Source organism: Pristiophorus japonicus, chromosome 4, assembly GCF_044704955.1.
Source record: "Pristiophorus japonicus isolate sPriJap1 chromosome 4, sPriJap1.hap1, whole genome shotgun sequence".
NCBI classification, from domain to species: Eukaryota; Metazoa; Chordata; class Chondrichthyes; family Pristiophoridae; genus Pristiophorus; species Pristiophorus japonicus.
Genome location: NC_091980.1, coordinates 136640959 through 136660936, shown reverse-complemented (window position 1 = coordinate 136660936; position 19978 = coordinate 136640959). Strand labels below are relative to the sequence as shown.

General features: G+C 48.2%; 1 protein-coding gene across 2 annotated transcripts in view; it reads left to right on the top strand.

Annotated features, from left to right (window-relative positions):
• The window catches only part of rnf145a (ring finger protein 145a), a 129502-nt gene that overhangs the window by 47127 nt on the left and 62397 nt on the right, over positions 1-19978 (top strand). The window contains exons 2-3 of one of the 2 annotated variants that reach the window (XM_070878592.1): positions 3658-3766; positions 11331-11422. The exons of the other annotated variant lie outside the window; for it this stretch is intronic. Coding sequence (XP_070734693.1) covers positions 3658-3766; positions 11331-11422 — 201 coding nt within the window. The remainder of the gene's footprint in view (positions 1-3657; positions 3767-11330; positions 11423-19978) is intronic. 2 annotated transcript variants of the gene reach the window in all.

Genomic DNA, 19978 nt, shown 5'->3' with positions numbered 1-19978 from the left:
CATGAACAATCTGTTTGTATTTCTTGACTTGTCATGAATTTGAGGACCGTTAGTAAGAATTTTTCATTTTATGGTTTCTCGACTGCCTTCCGGTTTAATAAAACAATTTCCAGAATGTCAGCTATCTTGCGTGTTTACAACTTTCAATTTACCAAATTTGGTGAACTGTCGAAAGCACATTGGCCAAGTTCCACTTGGATAGGCTCACCCCATGTCTTGAGAGAGGTTTCTGTTGGCTTTCGCAAGGCTGTTCATTTCAGATTCAATACAATTTGAATAAATCCATAAACTCTCATTCGTGGGTAAATGTCCTGCAATTTTCAGGATGAAGCCACATTGGTCCCAGATTTAGTCGCTGACCTATAGTAAATTAGATGCTCATACCAGGGGCAACAGGTGCCACAGGCTTGGGAGGAGAATATTAGCCATCTTCATTGCTATCTATTTTGGAAAATGTACTTGTTCAGTTGGGTAAGATGCCAGTAGGCAATAGGCTTCCATGGACCTGTGATTTAGCAGGAGTCAGCAGTTTTAAGAGGGAGAAAATTGGAGAAATAAACTTTTGTGAGTGAGGATGAACTGTTTAAAATCAGATTATGAAGACGTCATTAATTATGCTTCAAATTATAACATTCTATATTTTCAATTTTTTACTCAGTCATGGATTATGAATGTAAACTGGGCTTCTGTTAGCAAGATGGTAAAAAGAATTATATCTTTTGTGTGCAGGAAAAGTGACACAAATAATTGCAGAAAATAGCTTCAAGGGGAGTTAACCTGCCTCAGTTTATGTTGTAAATAGGTCAGGTCAAGGTTAATTAGCAAACAGCTCAGATTGTCTAATTGATGTATGCAAGATAGAAACTAATTGTCTATAATTGCCACAGCCAACAACAACAACAACAACTTGTATTTATATAGTGCCTTTAACATAGTGAAACGTCCCAAGCTGCTTCACAGAAGTATTGAGATAAATTTTATACTGAGCTGCATAAATAGAAATTAGCGCAGGTGACCAAAAGCTTCGTCAAAGAGGTATGTTTTAAGGAGCATCTTGAAGGAGGAGAGAGGCGGAGAGGTTTAGGCAGGGAGTTCCAGAGCTTGGGGCCTAGGCAACAGAAGGCACGACCACCAATGGTTGAGTGATTGATTATAATTGGGAATGCTCAAGAAGGCAGAATTAGAGGAGCGCAGACATCTCGGGCGATTGTGGGGCTGAAGGAGATTACAGAGATAGGAAGGGGTGAGACCGTGGAGGGGTTTGAAAATAAGGATGAGAATTTTGAAAGAAAGAAATTCCAAAAGATTTGGTTTCTGACCTGGCCTAGTAAACATCCCTACTGACGGAAGGGGGCACATCCTATCCATTCAAGTGATAGAAATGAATGAGAAAGTACTGGGTGCTTCCAGTAAAAACTGCACCTGGTCTCCTTTGATCAGACAGGAAGCAAAGAGTAGGAGTAAATGGGTACTTTTCAGAATGGCAGGCAGTGACTAGTGGGGTACCGCAAGGTTCTGTGCTGGAGCCCCAGCTGTTTACACTGTACATTAATGATTTAGATGAGGGGATTAAATGTAGTATCTCCAAATTTGCGGATGACACTAAGTTGGGTGGCAGTGTGAGCTGCGAGGAGGATGCTGTGAGGCTGCAGAGCGACTTGGATAGGTTAGGTGAGTGGGCAAATGCATGGCAGATGAAGTATAATGTGGATAAATGTGAGGTTATCCACTTTGGTGGTAAAAACAGAGAGACAGACTATTATCTGAATGGTGACAGATTAGGAAAAGGGGAGGTGCAAAGAGACCTGGGTGTCATGGTACATCAGTCATTGAAGGTTGGCATGCAGGTGCAGCAGGCGGTTAAGAAAGCAAATGGCATGTTGGCCTTCATAGCAAGGGGATTTGTGTACAGGGGCAGGGAGGTGTTGCTACAGTTGTACAGGGCATTGGTGAGGCCACACCTGGAGTATTGTGTACAGTTTTGGTCTCCTAACCTGAGGAAGGACATTCTTGCTATTGAGGGAGTGCAGCGAAGGTTCACCAGACTGATTCCCGGGATGGCGGGACTGACCTATCAAGAAAGACTGGATCAACTGGGCTTGTATTCACTGGAGTTCAGAAGAATGAGAGGGGACCTCATAGAAACGTTTAAAATTCTGACGGGGTTAGACAGGTTAGATGCAGGAAGAATGTTCCCAATGTTGGGGAAGTCCAGAACCAGAGGTCACAGTCTAAGGATAAGGGGTAAGCCATTTAGGACCGAGATGCGGAGGAACTTTTTCACCCAGAGAGTGGTGAACCTGTGGAATTCTCTACCACAGAAAGTTGTTGAGGCCAATTCACTAAATATATTCAAAAAGGAGTTAGATGATATCCTTACTACTAGGGGGATCAAGGGGTATGGCGAGAAAGCAGGAATGGAGTACTGAAGTTGAATGTTCAGCCATGAACTCATTGAATGGCGGTGCAGGCTAGAAGGGCCGAAAGGCCTACTCCTGCACCTATTTTCTATGTTTCTATGTTTCTATCTGGAGTTATAAACAGTTAAACAAAAGCATTATTAAAACACTAACACAACGTGCAGGTAAGTTTTATCTTACAGGAGTCATTGCTTGAATCTTGAGTGCTGGGACTGCATGTTCTGCAGTTCATTTTCCGTTATTTACAAATGTTTGGGCTCAATGCAATAGGGGGCAACATTCACTTTGTCTGTGTAGCAACTTTGTACCAGGAAATCATGCAGTTTATTGAACTATGTAATATACTCTGCAGATATCTTTAAACGTGCGTTTCAAGATTTCAGTCTACGTCATCACGGGAGACCTTGCTGCAATATGTGTTGAAAATGCTATTATTGAGTTAAACTTTGCTCCCAAGGGGTTAAATTCACAGGACAACAGGGCTTGTAGGTTTTTATTTGGATTTTTCAGATGGGACAATATGAACCAGCGTCCTGAAGACAATAAAAGATAAGTTGGCATTCACACTAATTGTTGCAGTGACAATCCTACTCATTTGAACTTCTCAGGGGCCATTGCCAAGTTAGGCTGGTGAATTCTGTTCTGGTTTGGGGTGGTGGGGAGATCAATTTTAACTAAAACTGAACACTGGAGTCTATCTTTTTTAAAGAAAGATGACAGATCTTTGTGGTCAGATAAGCTGTGAGGGAAAGGACAGCTGTTAGGGCATTTGTCGAGGTTTGTTGCTGCAGGATATTGGTACAATAGAACAGCAGGAGACAAGGAATATTACAGTTAGGAGATCTCTTGTCCTGGTCAAGTAAGATATGGTGAAGCATGATGTATTTATTTTCTAGCATTGCAAGAGATAGGTTGTATTGATTAAAGTAAGTGCATCTAATCACTATTCTGTATATTCACCTTAGAATGAAATAAAGCAGCTTAACCATTTGTACCAAGACTCAGTATTAATTCAGTCCCTCTTTGGAGAGATTGGAAAAATATACCTGCAAAAGACACGAGAATTCAGTCTATATCACAAGGCTATTGGTACATCCCTGGGTTATGCTATCAAATAAGTAGGTATAGAGCACTGTCAGCTTGCATAAAATAAGACGCTGAGTCTGCTTAATAGAGTGTTACAGTCGTATTGCTGTTGTTCGAGAAGTGATTGAATGTGTTTCTTATTGTCTTTCAGGTTATATAATAAGCCTCGTTCTTCTAACTTTGCCTCGGCAGCACTTGGTCCAGCTATACCTGTATGTTTTGACTGCGCTACTTTTGTACGCCGGACACCAAATTTCCAGGTAAGGATTATTGGCGTGCTCAGTTTTGTCATTGATTAAAAGCTGCTTGTTTTGTGTAAAATTAAAATAGGTCAGTGTCTAACATCTAATCCTTCCTATCATTTCTGGGACCTGGTTCAAATCCTGGCTGGATATATTAGGGTGACGGGCATCTCTGCTGGCTTGAGAGTCTTATCTGATGCGAGTGTGGATAATCTGAACTGCACACTATGCTGCTCCTCTTTCAGTATTAAATGACACAAAATTGGCACTCACTCAGGCCACACGATTGCTAGAGTGGTAAATGGAAAACTGTCACCTTGGTGCAATCGGAACTGCTTCTCAGGTTGGAGCTGAGACACATTGGGCAAAGTGGAGGCAACTTTACTCTATCTAAACACACTTTACCCGATCTGAGTGCTTAATGCTGTTACTGGATTCTGGAAGTTGAAACTGTTGCCTAGCGCTCCGGTCCTCGCCATGAGTGCAGAAAAAATTATGAAAAAAATTGATGTGTAAAAAGACCAAGTCTTAAACTTTCAAACTTAACAATTTTGACTTTATCTGTTAAAGGAGCCTCAGCTTCCTAATGTGGCTTGAATCTGAGTTTCAGAAAATTTACAGTATTGTGAATGCTCAAAGTAATCGTGTACAATCTTTCTGCATTTTTATATGTATTTGGGATTCTCTGATTCATTCTCAATTGTTTCTTTTTGAGTTCCTGCCTATATTTTTATTGCTGTGTTTCTGTTTCCATGTTTTTTCTCTTTCTTTTCCCCTCCCATCACTGTTTCTGTTTTTCATTGTAGATTTAATTGATTGAAACTGGCAGATGAATTAACTTGAGAAACCCAAGGCCCTTTTCAAAGCTGCCTTACTGTCCTACGGGTGGCCAAAGATGGGCCCTAAATCAATCCAACTAGTTGTTGGGGAAATAGATTTAATACAAGCTGCTCCCTTTGCTTGTACCTTTTCTATTGTCAATTTTATTTCTTCATTCAGACAATAGTGGAAAGCCCAGTTTTACTATCATTTTCATCTAAAATATAGGTTGAAAATTTAATAATTGAGGCTGCTTATATGTCGCTCCAAAGTGTAATGTGAAACTCTGGCAATTTACTATTTCAGCAACAGCTGTTCACATCAGCAGGTTGTGTAAATATTCATCCAAGTCTCCGGCTTCCAGTTTAATGGAATAAGTTATGTAGCTCGTTTAGATTCCCAGATAGAAACTAGGGAATGTTTAATGGACGTATTAGTACAGCAGTGATGCATACTCTTAGCAATTTGTGCAATCCCCATGGCAATATTTGAACAATGTTGCTCTGACAATATTTGCGTAATGTACATGTGTATGACTTGTACATTTGCATCACTGTTCTACATGTATTGATGTGAAGGCATGGTGATCTTTATTGATGGTTTATTATTGTGTTTTAGCATCTATAAATCTTTAAGAAACCATTTATAAATAATGTAATTCGTGTAGTAAATTGTAGTATGTCATTACAACACTTGATAGAGTATTCATCTATTTTCAGTTCTTGAAGTGTTAACCTAATGAACATTGCAGCAATGTTTTTGAAACAAAATAAAGAAAATATGTCCCCAGTTGGTTTGGGAAATACTGTGAATTTAAAACTGATATTAGGAGGAGTGATAAATGTTTTGATCTGTTAGAAACAGGACAGTGGAGGAAAAATCATTAAGGTTGCTCAAAATCAAGTCAAATGCTGCGATGGGAAAGTTAGAGTACTGCAGGGATGCCCTAGATTTTAAATGTTTTTATTGTCTTGGAATTAATTGTACTTTTTAATCGTTAGTAAACCGAGCATACGTATCTGTTATGTTTGGATATTTGTGGACCTGACCAGATGATGCAGGAGTGAAATTGAGTGAGTTGAATGTCAGGTGTACTTGCTGAGTCAATACAATTTCCAGTGTGATTCCTGTTCTAAACTGATTTTTTTTTAGGTCAAACAACAATAATGTTTGATGTGTATATATATTGTGCAGCTTTCAGCATTGTGTTACAGTGGAAATGGTGGGAGAGTTGTGCTTGTGTGATGTGCAGAAATGGGAGAGCCCTGTGTGAGTATTGGGAGCATTCATTAAGTAGTCTGATGTTCCTTTGTGCTGTGGCGAACTTCTGACTTATAAATCAGATAGGTATAGCTGCAATGTTAGATACTGTAACAATGAAGAATCATACTCAAGGCTTAACCGTTTCAGCTGTGCAAATGTAATTTGCTTTTTGGCTGCAGAATTGAATATTTTGTAAATAAATTTTCAGAGGCATTTGATAAGTAACCACAAAGAAGACTTGTTCGAAACATTTAGGGAATGTACCAGTGTGGATACAGGGATGATTAGGGTTACAGATAGCCGAGAGGAAAGGTCTGTTCTTTTGGATGTATTGGATATGGGTAGTAGTGAGCCTTGAGTATCTGTGCTGGAAACTCTCAACTTTGTTCTTTACTTTGGACATGGGCACAAGAGGAATGGTGTTGAGTTTTCCTGATGATGCTAAGTTCAGGTTCATGGGAAGCTGGAAGATTCGAGGAAGACATGGAAAGGTTAGTGGGTTTAGCAAGTCGATGGTAGACTTTTGAAGTATCTTTTCAGTCTGTTATGCAAATGACAATAGCAGTAGGGAAAATGCTAGAATCTATTATTAAAGACGTGGTTACGGTGCACTTAGAAAATAATAACAGGATTGGGTAGAGTCAACACGGATTTATGAAAGGGTAACAGTGTTTGATGAATCAGTTAATTTTTTGAGTTTGTAACTAGCAGAATAGATAAGGGGAACCAGTGGATGTGGTTATTTGGATTTTCAGAAGGCATTCGATAAGGTGCCACATGAGGTTATTAAACAAAATGAGGACTCATGGGATTGGGGGTAATATACTCGCATGGATTGAGAATTGGTTAACGGATAGAAAATGGAGTAGGATTAAATGGGTCATTTTCGGGTTGGCAGATTGTAACTAGAGGCGTACCGCAAGGATCAATACTTGGACCTCAGCTATTTATTTACAATCTATATCAATGATTTGGATGAGGGGATCCAATGCAATATATTCAAGTTTACTGATGATATGAAGCTAGGTGGGAATGTAAGTTGTGAGGAGGATGCAGAGAGGCTGCAAGGGGATATAAACAGGCTAAGTGAGTGGGCAAGAACATGGCAAATGGAATATAATGTGAAGTTATCCACTTTGGTTGGAAAAATAGAAAAACGGTGAGAGATTGGGAAATGTTGATGTTCAGATGGGTGTCCTTGAACACGAATCACTGAAAGATAATGGGCCACAAATCCCGGCCTCCCCAGGTCCATACGGAGCGTGTACGGACCCGGGAAGACATCGCAAAAGCCAGTTTACAGCGCGCAATGCGCATGCACTGAAAACCGGCTTTTCCGATCTGTCAAGCTCCAGTTTGACAGATCCAACGCATCTTGGGAGCGAGGACATTTGCAAGGGCAAGATTGTGATATTTGCATATCTTGCCCAGCAAATGTCCTGAAAACTCTTGTACCTGATAAAAACAGGCACATAGCCTACTTTTACAGGCGTAAGAATTTTAAAACACACAAACATATTAAAATAAAATGTAAAAACACTTTATTGTTTAAAAACCCTGCCCACTACGGTAAGTCTATTTTAAACCATAATTTAAAAAAAACTTTTTTTTTAAATCGGAATTTTTTTTTCTAAGACATTTATTAACTTTAATTTTAATTATGTGAGGTGTGTTTTTTATTTTTTATGTTGTTTAGTGTGTTTGATTTTTTTCCCATTAATAGCAATGAGAATTTGTAGATATGGAGTTCTCATTGTTAATGCGAAAGTTGTGGAATACTGTACCTGATTGGTTGTGCAGTCACACGTGAATGCACCTTCTGCGTCTGAACCTGGAGGACGGGAGCGCAATCCTCAGTGCGGGAAGAGAAGGCCTCCCCACCGGAATTGCAGGCTCCTCCGGGACCACCAGGTACTTTGGTAAAATTTCTCCGGTCGGAGGTGTTCGGCCGAAAGAAGCCTCCGACCGGAATTTCAAGGCCAGTATACAGGTATAGCAAACAATTAAGAAAGCAAATGGTATGTTAGCCTTTATTACAAGAGGTTTTGAGTATAAGAGCAAAGATGTTTTACTGCAATTATATAGGGCCTTGTTGAGACCACACCTGGAGTATTGTGTAGAGTTTTGGTCTCCTTAGCTAAGGAAGGATATACTTGCCATAGAGTGAGTGTAATGAAGGTTCACCAGACTGATTCCTGGGATGGGGGGATTGTCCTATGAGGAGAGATTGAACAGACTCGGCCTATATTCTCTAGAGTTTAGAAGAATGATAGGTGATCTCATTGAAACACGCAAAATTCTTACAGGGCTTGACCCGGTGGATGTGGGAGGAGGTTTCCCCTGGTTGGGGAGTCTAGAACCAGGGGTAACGGTCTCAGAATAAGGATTCGACCATTTAGGACTGAAGCGAAGAGAAATTTCTTCACTCCAAGGGTGGTGAATCTTTGGAATTCCCTACACCAAAGGGCTTTGGAGGCTCAGTCGTTAAGTATATTCAAGACAGAGAGCAATAGATTTTTGGATATTCAGGAAATCAAAGGGTATGGGGATAGTGCAGGAAAGTGGAGTTGAGGTAGATGATCAGCCATGATCTTATTGAATGGCGGAGCAGGCTCAAGGTGCCGAATGGCCTATGTTCCTGTTTATGTTCTTATATTGAACAGTAATTGAGATTAGTAATGAAATAACTGCATCTTAAATATTAAATAAACTAATCAAACTCAGAGGATAAAGCCCCTGGTCCGGATGGATTACATCTGTGTATTTTAGAAGAATATAGGGAAGAGACAGCAGAGGAATTACTACACATATTTCCTAATTCATTAGAAAAAGGTGTAGTGCCAGAGAACTGGCAGATAGCTAACATAATTCCTATATTTCATGTCCAGGGACCTAGAGACCAGTTAGCTTAATATCGGTGGTGGGAAAAATAATGGAATCTCTACTAAAGGAGAAAATAGAAGAGCATCTAGAAGCCAAAAGTATAATAATGAATAGTCAGCATGGATTTCAAAAGGTAAGTCTTGCTTGACCAACCTCATTGAATTTTTTGAAGAGGTAACAGAGAGAATAGACAAGCGTAATGCAATAGATGTAATTTATCTAGATTTTCCAAAGGCCTTTGATAAGGTACCACATAATAGATGAATGAATAAGGTCAGAGAATGCGGAGTCGGGGAAAAGTAGCAGAATGGATAGCTAGCTGGCTTCAAGACAGGAAGCAGAGAGTAGAGGTAAAGGGTAGCTATTCACAGTGGCAGAAGGTGGGTAGTGGTGTTCCACAAGGATCCGTGCTGGGACCACTGTTGTTCACAATTTCTATTAACCATTTGGACTTTGGAATCAAAAACACAATTTCTAAATTTGTGGATGATACCAAATTGCGGGTGGGGGAGCGGTGGGGAGGAGAAGGACTGCAACTAATTATAGGAAGGCATTAATGAACTTGCAGAATGGGCATATAATTGGCAAATGAATTTCAACACAGATAAATGTGAGGAATAACATTTTAGAGGGAAGAATAGGGAAGCCACTTAATACTTGGGTGGGGTAGAGGAGCAAAGGAATCTCAGGAGTACAAATACACAAAATATTAAAAGTAGCGACACAGGTTAACAAGGCCATAAAAAGCAAACCAGGCACTAGGGTTTATTTCTAGAGGGATGGAATTGAAAAGCAGTCACTTGGAGTACTGTGTACATTTCTAGTCGCCATATTAGAAATGATATAGAGACATTAGAGAGGGTGCAGAGAAGATTTACAAGAATGATATGAGAAATGTGAGTGTATACCTATCGGGGAAGGATGAAGAGGTTGGGTCTCTTTTCGCTTGAAAAAAGAAGCAAGAGGAGTGACCTAATAGAGATCTTTAAAATTATGAAAGGTTTTGATCGAGTGGATACGGAGAGAGTGTTTCCATTTGTGGGGAAGAGCATAACGAGAGGCCATCAATATGAGATAGTCACCAAAATCAAATCGGGAATTCAGAAGAAACCCCTTTACCCAGAGACTGGTGAGAATGTGGAACTCGCTACCACAAGGAGTACTTAAGGCAGATAGTATATATGCATTCAAGGGGAGACTAGCTAAGTATATGAGGGAGAAGAGAATAGATGGTTATGCTGATAGTTAGATGTGGAAAGGCGGGAGGAGGCTCGAGTGGAGCATAAACACTTGCATGGACGGTTGGGCCGAATGGCCCATTTCTGTGCTATATATCCTATATAATCCTATGTAAACTCCTTGTGGCTGTTTATCAATTGGAATTGGCAGAGGCCAGTGGGAAGACTTATGCTGGCTGGGGCAAGAAGTCTTCAGAAAATCAAAAGAAATCAGTTTTTAAAAAAAAAAAAAATTTGAAGGCTCCCCAAGATGGCATGATGGTTATTGACCCAGTGTAACACTAAGTCAAATGGACCAGAAGACCCAAGTTAAACATTTCATCTGTGCTGGGGTAGCAATTGGATGCTACAGTTGCACTCAACAGGCTTGGGCCAGCAAGTAGGAAAAATATCAGCCAGATTTCCTGTTCCTGTTGGTTGTTTAGGAGCTCCATGCTGGAACTATGGCTCTGGTGAGAACAGAATCAGGCTTGACAAAAATGCGCTTTGTAATTGAATAGTCTGCCAATACTCACTATCTCTGTTCATATACAAAGTAAACCACTTCGGTTAAGTATCTGAAGACTGCTGTTGTTCATTGAACCATACCCAAGCACCATGTACAAGTGCAGGAGAGAAAGGGAGAAAGTGGATAGAAAATTAAGAGGTTGTCAGAAATTTGTTTGTTCCTGGACATTGAGGTCTACAGGATTTAGTAATTGATATGGCTGGTTCTGCATTGCTAATTTCTCCCAATCGGGTTATTTAAAAAAAAAAAAATTCCTTACTTTATTTTAACATGATGTAAAGGAATTTATATAGAACTTACAGCATAAAAACAGGCCATGTGGCCCAACTGGTCCTGCCAGCGTTTATGTTCCATGCAAGCCTCCTTCCACTCTAATTCCTCTAACCCTATCAGAATATCCTTCTATTCCTTTCCTTCTCGTGTTTATCTCGCTTCCCCTTAAATGCATTTATGCTATTGCCTCAACTATTCCTTGTGGGAGCGAGTGCTGCATTCTCGTCACTTTCTGGGTAAAGAAGTTTCTCCTGAATTCCTTATTGGATTTATTCGTGCCTATCTTATATTTCTGACCCTTAGTTTAGATGTCAAAACATTTCTCTACGTCTACCCTATTGAACCCCATCATAATCTTCAAGACCTCTATTAGGTCATCCCTCCGCCTTCTCTTAAATAGCAAAATTTCTTGGCATTAAGTATAGCATTTAAGTGCTGGTATGAAATGAGTGGAGATTTCTGTAGTGTGCAAAAAGAAGCAGAAATACACAACTCGCATTAAAAAATTTAACTGATCTATTAATAGTCTTTACTTACAGAGGTAGAAAATTAGAAGACAGCTTGATCAAAATGTTTGTTTGTTTCTTTTACTTTTCAGGGACTTTGTGAGGAGTGAGATAGAGTTCGGCCATGATGGACCTGTGTACGAGGAACCTTTGTCCCTGAACCGCTTCACTACAGCTTTGATAGGTATGGTGGGACTTTCAACCAGTGAATAATGCTTGGTGGTAAATTTCATGTGTTTGACAGTAACATTGGTGTAATCTAATACATTGACACAAAATACCACTTATACTTTCAAGACAGTGAAAATATTTGGTTAACTAGAAAATTTGTTTGGAAATTGTCATATTCTGGTGGTATGGAAATAGTTTCAAAATGTTTGCTTTTTATAAATCATTGTTTTGTCTGCTTCACCTCTGAAGGCAGTAACTCATTTTGGGGTATAGCACCATGAAAGGCTGTTCTTTTGAGGTCAGTCAGTATTGGTGGGTGTTTGATCATGGGGTTGGGGTAAGGAGGGCGGGGGGGCGGTGGCATTGCAACTGATACCAATCCTGTTCTGACCCAACATTCACTGCATATACTTTCCAGTGGGAGTCACTAGATAGATATCTAGAATGGCAGCTTTGCCTTATTTTTTCCCTTCTCTCCCTTACCCCTACCCTGACGGAGGCTAGTTATCGTCCCTCAGTTGCTGCCGTTACTGAGATTTGCTCAGAAATCATGAAGAGGATACTCTAGAGGTCCAATGTGATAATCAAACTTAAGCAGTATATAATACAAAAATGAAATGCTAAGTTTGTTGGTCCCAGTTGTGTGTGCAAATTATTGAAATGCGGTATCAAATGTTGGCCCATAGGCTAGTTTCTCAATATAATGGATAACTATTTTTAGTTGATTTTGTTTTTAACGTGTTCAAATGAAGAAAAAATTAAAACAGGACCTATCTTAACCTGATCTTGAATCCATGCCCATCTTTCCTGTGCCTCCCTACTTGAATTCAGGAATGAAGTTTCCGACCCTACAACAGCACTGCAGTGCTCTAACCAAAGTTAGGAACGACATTGTCTGTGATTTGGATAATAGTGCATTATCTTTACTTGTCCTCTCTGCGGCTTCAGCATGTTCGACCACACCGTCCTATTATGCCTCTCCTCCATTGTTCAGCTCCATGGGACTACCTTCGTTTAGTTCTACTCTTATTTTTTTTCGATCATAGTCAGAGCATCTGCAGCAGTGTCTTTTCTTGTCTGAAAGCCATCCTCTGATGAGCTGCAACTTCCTCCAGCTAAAAATCAGGAAGAACAAAACCATTGTTTTCAGCCTTCTTGCTGCTGACACTACCTCCTTGACCATTTTCTCAGGCTGAACTAGGTTTTTACAGCTTTGGCATCTTGTTTGATGTTGGGCTTCAGTACCCATGTCTTCACCACAAAGGTTGTTTACTGGAGTCTGTCCCTATCATAGCCCATCTGCTGCTGAAACCCTCATCTATTTGTCATATCTGGACTTGATAACTCCAATCCTCTTGTAGCCAGCCTCCCACCTTCTTCAAACTTCAGCTTATCCAAAACTCTGCTGCCCATCTCTTTTTGCGTCCTGATTTCCCGCGCCCCAGAACTCACTGACCTATGTTGGCTTCTGATTCCACCATTGCCCTGCATTTAAAAATTCTTGTTGGCCCAGAAATTGCGGTTGGCGGCATAACAATGGAGTACACCATCGACCTGTGAAAAGAATACAAACTTATCGATGGGGTCCTCCTTCATGAACTTGCTCTCTGACTGCGCACTGGAGGCCCATGGATCCCGGGGGGCGCAGCGTGTGCGGAAATGTACCTGGGATCATGTGGGCCTGGTGCTCCAATCAGTGCACTGAAGGGCAAGTATCTATTTCCAATACTGGTAACTTTCATTAGATTGCATTTTACCTGATGTATTTCCAGAATAATTATAAGGACTAGGAGGATAAGTAGTTCCAAAATGACCCATCTGCCGCCTGCTTGCTATATCGCTATCTCTCGCTTGCTCTCTCTCACATCGGCCCACCTAAAAAAAATTATTTGGGAATTAATTCTTAAATCTAATTTAGGAATTCGAGGTCTGATAAATCTTTGAAACTCTGGAAAATATCATTTAAAATAACATGGACAGGTGATACAAACATAAATACAATGGAGCCCAAACAAAGATCATTGGAGGTGTGAAATACAGTTTTACAATTCATTGCAGAGCTAATAGAATGAGTTATTGTCTCTTTCTAATCCCCTTACACTGATGCAAACCGGCTGTGTCTGTTTGCATCAACTGTAACATTTTTGTAGGTAATTGCTGGGCAGTTGTGATTTCCAAGGTGGTGTAGCTCATCTGTCGAGGAGTACCTTGACAGATCGCAAGTTGGGGATTTAGCGCATGTGCAAGCATATGTGGAAATCCTGAACTTGCAGTCAATTTCAAAGACAGTATGACAGTGTACTCGCACTGCCCTTCACACCACCATTGGCAGCTGTGCTTTTAGTTGCCAGGCCCCATGCTCTGGATTTCCATCTTTAAGACCCTGTGCATCTCCACCTTCACTCGTTCTTTCAGACTCTTCTTAAAACACACCTCTTTGAACACATTTTTGGTCATCATTCCTAATGTCTTCCTTGGCTCAATGACTTTTTTCTTGCCTTTGGGTTGTTTTCAACCAGTAAAGGAGCTACATATAAAGTCAAGTTGTTCTTGATATATGCCGTTGTGTGCAATGATTCAGTTGTAGTGTTGGCAGTTGATTGTGACTTTTGCTATGAAGGATTTAGAAAAGCTGAGGAGGATGAGGACAGGCTTTTCTTTTGGTTTTATCAGTAATTTTATGGAAAAGGGATGGTGGAAATGTAATAGCCTGCCGCATGGTACATTTTTCGCTGATTGTTTTTTTTTTTAAACAGTGATTATTTGCACTAGTTTTTTGAGCATCCTTCTGCGACTGCACGTCCTGGACTCTGACCCCGTCCCCCCCGCACTCTGCTCCCGTGCATGCGCAGACTCCTTGAACCTGAAAGCTGTGCCTGTATCGTGAGGAGCTGTGCCACGTGGCACTGCTTAAGCTTCTGGATTATTTTCAGGACCGTTGCCAAGAATATCGCTGATTATCTACACAAAAATTTTTGCAGCCTTCTGTGGGAGAGAAAACATCGGATGTGGGGGAGAGAGACAGACAGACTGGGGGGAGGGGGGGCAGACAGAGAGACAGACTGGAGGGGGAGGGAGAGAGGGAGGGAGAGAGAGACTGAGGGGAGGGGAGAGAGACTGGGGGGAGGGGGGGGGGAAGAGAGACAGTCTGGGGGGAGGGGGGGGAAGACAGACAGTCTGGGGGGAGGGGGGGTGAAGACAGACAGTCTGGGGGGAGGGGGGGTGAAGACAGACAGTCTGGGGGGAGGGGGGGTGAAGACAGACAGTCTGGGGGGAGGGGGGGGTGAAGACAGACAGTCTGGGGGGAGGGGGGGTGAAGACAGACAGTCTGGGGGAGGAGGGGGTGAAGAGAGACAGTCTGGGGGGGGGAGGAGACAGTCTTGGGGGGGAGGGGGGGAGGGAGACAGTCTTGGGGGGGAGGAAGACAGTCTTGGGGGGAGGAAGACAGTCTTGGGGGGGAGGGGGGGAGGGAGACAGTCTTGGGGGGGAGGAAGACAGTCTTGGGGGGGAGGGGGGGGAGGGAGACAGTCTTGAGGGGAGGGGGGGAGAGGGAGACAGTCTTGGGGGGAGGGGGGGAGAGGGAGAAAGTCTTGGGGGGAGGGGAGGAGAGGGAGACAGTCTTGGGGGGAGGGGTGGTGGAGAGGGAGACAGTCTTGGGGGGGGGGGGGGGCGGTGGAGAGTGAGAGTCTTGGGGGAGATGGAGACAGTCTTGGGGGAGGGAGACAGTCTTGGGGGAAGGGGGGAGAGGGAGAGACAGTCTTGGGGGAGGGGGGAGAGAGAGAGACAGTCTTGGGTGGATGCCGACACTCTTGGGGGGGGGGGGGGGGGGAAGAGAGAGAGAGAGAGACAGTCTTGGGGGGGGAGGGGGGGTGGAAGGGAGACAGTCTTGGGGGGGGGGGGGTGAAGACAGACAGTCTGGGGGGAGGGGGGGGTGAAGACAGACAGTCTGGGGGAGGGGGGGGTGAAGACAGACAGTCTGGGGGAGGGGGGGGTGAAGACAGACAGTCTGGGGGAGGGGGGGGAAGACAGACAGTCTGGGGGGAGGGGGGGGGAAGACAGACAGTCTGGGGGGAGGGGGGGAAGACAGACAGTCTGGGGGAAGGGAGGGGGAAGACAGACAGTCTGGGGGGAAGGGGGGGAAGAGAGACAGTCTGGGGGAGGGAGGAGACAGTCTTGGGGGGAGGGGGGAGGGAGACAGTCTTGGGGGGGAGGAAGACAGTCTTGGGGGGAGGAAGACAGTCTTGGGGGGGAGGGGGGGGGAGGGAGACAGTCTTGAGGGGAGGGGGGGAGAGGGAGACAGTCTTGGGGGGAGGGGGGAGAGGGAGAAAGTCTTGGGGGGAGGGGAGGAGAGGGAGACAGTCTTGGGGGGAGGGGTGGTGGAGAGGGAGACAGTCTTGGGGGGGGGGGGGGGCGGTGGAGAGTGAGACAGTCTTGGGGGAGATGGAGACAGTCTTGGGGGAAGGGGGGAGAGGGAGAGACAGTCTTGGGGGAGGGGGGAGAGAGAGAGAGACAGTCTTGGGTGGATGCCGACACTCTTGGGGGGGGGGGGAAGAGAGAGAGAGAGAGAGAGAGAGAGAGACAGTCTTGGGGGGGGAGGGGGGGTGGAAGGGAGACAGTCTTGGGGGGGGGGGGTGGAGGGAGACAGTCTTGGGGGGGGGGGGGGGGGGGGGAGAGAGGGAGACAGTCTTGGGGGGGGGGGGAGGGAGGGAGACAGTCTTGGGGGGGGGGGGGGGAGAGAGGGAGACAGTCTTGGGGGGGGGGGGGGGGAGGAGGGAGGGAGACAGTCTTGGGGGGGGGAGAGGGAGACAGTCTTGGGGGGAGAGGGAGACAGTCTTGGGGGAAGGGGGGAGAGGGAGAGACAGTCTTGGGGGGGGGGGGGGGAGAGGGAGACAGTCTTGGGGGGGGGGGGGGGGAGGGAGACAGTCTTGGGGGAGAGGGAGACAGTCTTGGGGGGAGGGGGGGAGGGAGACAGTCTTGGGGAGGGAGGGAGACAGTCTTGTGGGGGAGGGGTGAGGGGGTGAGGGAGACAGTCTTGGGGGGGGGGGGGGAGGGGGGGAGACAGTCTTGGGGAGGGGGGAGACAGTCTTGGGAGGGGGGAGACAGTCTTGGGGGGGGGGGGGGGGAGACAGTCTTGGGTGGGGGGGGGGAGGGAGACAGTCTTGGGTGGGGGGGGGAGGGAGACAGTCTTGGGTGGGGGGGGGGAGGGAGACAGTCTTGGGTGGGGGGGGGGGGAGACAGTCTTGGGTGGGGGGGGGGAGGGAGACAGTCTTGGAGGGGGGGAGGGAGACAGTCTTGGAGGGGGGGAGGGAGACAGTCTTGGGGGGGGGGGGGCGGTGGAGAGGGAGACAGTCTGGGGGGGGAGGGAGACAGTCTTGGGGGAAGGGGGGGGAGGGAGAGGGAGAGACAGTCTTGGGTGGATGGCGACACTCTTGGGGGGGGGGGGGGGGAGAAAGAGAGAGACAGTCTTGGGGGGGAGGGGGTGGGAGGGAGACAGTCTTGGGGGGGAGGGGGGGGTAGGGAGACAGTCTTGGGGGAGGGGTAGGAGACAGTCTTGGTGGGGGGGAGGGGGGAGACAGTCGTGGGGGGAGGGAGACAGTCTTGGGGGGGGGGGGGGGGGAGGATGGGGAGACAGTCTTGGGGGGGGGGGACAGTCTTGGGGGGGGGGGGGGGGACAGTCTTGTGGGGGGGGGGAGAGACAGTCTTGGGGTGGGAGGGAGACAGTCTTGGGGGGAGGGGGAGGGAGACAGACTTGGGGGGAGGGAAGGGGAGGGAGACAGTCTTGGGGGGGAGGGGGGAGGGAGACAGTCTTGGGGTGGGAGGGAGACAGTCTTGGGGGAGGGGGAGGAAGACAGTCTTGGGGGGAGGGAAGGGCGGGAGACAGTCTTGGGGGGAGGGGGGAGGGAGACAGTCTTGGGGGAGGGGGGGGAGGGAGACAGTCTTGGGGGGGGGGGGGGGGGCGGTGGAAAGGGAGACAGTCTTGGAGGAGAGGGAGACAGTCTGGGTGGAGGGAGACAGTCTTGGGGGAAGTGGGGGGGAGGGAGAGGGAGACAGTCTTGGGGGGGAGAGGGAGACAGTCTTGGGGGGGAGAGGAGACAGTCTTGGGGGGGGAGAGGGAGACAGTCTTGGGGGGAGAGGGAGACAGTCTTGGGGGGGAGAGGGAGACAGTCTTGGGGGGGAGAGGGAGACAGTCTTGGGGGGGAGAGGGAGACAGTCTTGGGGGGGAGAGGGAGACAGTCTTGGGGGGGAGAGGGAGACAGTCTTGGGGGGGAGAGGGAGACAGTCTTGGGGGGAGAGGGAGACAGTCTTGGGGGGGAGAGGGAGACAGTCTTGGGGGGGAGAGGGAGACAGTCTTGGGGGGGAGAGGGAGACAGTCTTGGGGGGAGAGGGAGACAGTCTTGGGGGGGAGAGGGAGACAGTCTTGGGGGGAGAGGGAGACAGTCTTGGGGGGGAGAGGGAGACAGTCTTGGGGGGAGAGGGAGACAGTCTTGGGGGGGAGAGGGGGAGACAGTCTTGGGGGGAGAGGGAGACAGTCTTGGGGGGGAGAGGGAGACAGTCTTGGGGGGGAGAGGGAGACAGTCTTGGGGGGGGGGAGAGGGAGACAGTCTTGGAGGGGGGGGAGAGGGAGACAGTCTTGGAGGGGGGGGGAGAGGGAGACATCTTGGAGGGGGGGGGAGAGGGAGACAGTCTTGGGGGGGGGGGGGGGGAGAGGGAGATAGTCTTGGGGGGGCGGGGAGAGGGAGACAGTCTTGGGGGGGCGGGGAGAGGGAGACAGTCTTGAGGGGGGGAGAGGGAGACAGTCTTGAGGGGGGGAGAGGGAGACAGTCTTGAGGGGGGGAGAGGGAGACAGTCTTGGTGGGGGGGGGGAGAGGGAGACATTCTTGGGGGAGGGAGGGAGGGAGAGAGGGAGACAGTCTCGGGGGGAGGGAGGGAGACAGTCTTGGAGGGGGGGGGGAGAGGGAGACAGTCTTGGAGGGGGGGGGGGAGAGGGAGACAGTCTTGGGGGGGGGGGGGGGGGGAGAGGGAGATAGTCTTGGGGGGGGGGGGGAGAGGGAGACAGTCTTGAGGGGGGGGAGAGGGAGACAGTCTTGGGGGGGGGGGGGGGAGAGGGAGACATTCTTGGGGGCAGGGAGGGAGGGAAGAGGGAGACAGTCTCGGGGGGAGGGAGGGAGACAGTCTTGCGGGGGAGGGAGACAGTCTTGGAGGGGGGAGAGGGAGACAGTCTTGGGGGGGGGGGGGGAGAGGGAGATAGTCTTGGGGGGGCGGGGAGAGGGAGACAGTCTTGAGGGGGGGGGAGAGGGAGACAGTCTTGGGGGGGGGGGTGGGGGGGAGAGGGAGACATTCTTAGGGGGGGGGGAGAGGGAGACAGTCTTGGGGGAGGGAGAGAGGGAGACAGTCTCGGGGGGAGGGAGGGAGACAGTCTTGCGGGGGGAGCAGTCTTGGGGGAAGGGGAGACAGTCTTGGGGGGGGGTGAGGGGGGAGGGAGACAGTCTTGGGGGGGGGGTGAGGGGGGAGGGAGACAGTCTGTGGGGTGAGGGGGGGAAGGAGACAGTCTTGGGGTGAGGGGGGGAGGGAGACAGTCTTGGGGGGGGTGAGGGGGGGAGGGAGACAGTCTTGGGGGGGGTGAGGGGGGGAGGGAGACAGTCTTGGGGGGGGGGTGAGGGGGGGAGGAGACAGTCTTGGGGGGGGGGTGAGGGGGGAGGGAGACAGTCTTGGGGGGGGGTGAGGGGGGAGGGAGACAGTCTTGGGGGGGGGGGTGAGGGGGGAGGGAGACAGTCTTGGGGGGTGAGGGGGGGAGGGAGACAGTCTTGGGGGGGTGAGGGGGGTAGGGAGACAGTCTTGGGGGGGGGGGGGAAAGGAGGGAGACAGTCTTGGGGGGGGGAAGGAGGGAGACAGTCTTGGGGGGGGGGGCGGGGAAGGAGGGAGACAGTCTTGGGGGGGGGGGAGGGAGACAGTCTTGGGAGGGGAGAGGGAGACAGTCTTTTGGGGGGGAGGGAGGGAGACAGTCTTTGGGGGGGAGGGAGGGAGGGAGACAGTCTTTGGGGGGGGGAGGGAGGGAGACAGTCTTTGGGGGGGGGGAGGGAGGGAGACAGTCTTTGGGGGGGGGAGGGAGGGAGACAGTCTTTGGGGGGTGGGAGGGAGGGAGACAGTCTTTGGGGGGGGAGGTAGGGAGACAGTCTTGCGGGGGGGGGAGGGAGACAGTCTTGGGGGGGGGGGGGAGGGAGACAGTCTTGGGGGGGGGGGTGAGGGGGGAGGGCGACAGTCTTGGGGGGGTGAGGGGGGGAGGGAGACAGTCTTGGGGGGGGTGAGGGGGGAGGGAGACAGTCTTGGGGGGGGGGTGAGGGGGGAGGGAGACAGTCTTGGGGGGGTGAGGGGGGAGGGAGACAGTCTTGGGGGGGGGGGGGGAGAAAGGAGGAGACAGTCTGGGGGGGGGGAAAGGAGGGAGACAGTCTTGGGGGGGGGGGGGGGGAGACAGTCTTTTGGGGGGGGGAGAGAGGGAGACAGTCTTTGGGGGGGGGGGAGACAGTCTTGGGGGGGGGGGGGGGGAGACAGTCTTGCGGGGGGGTGGGGG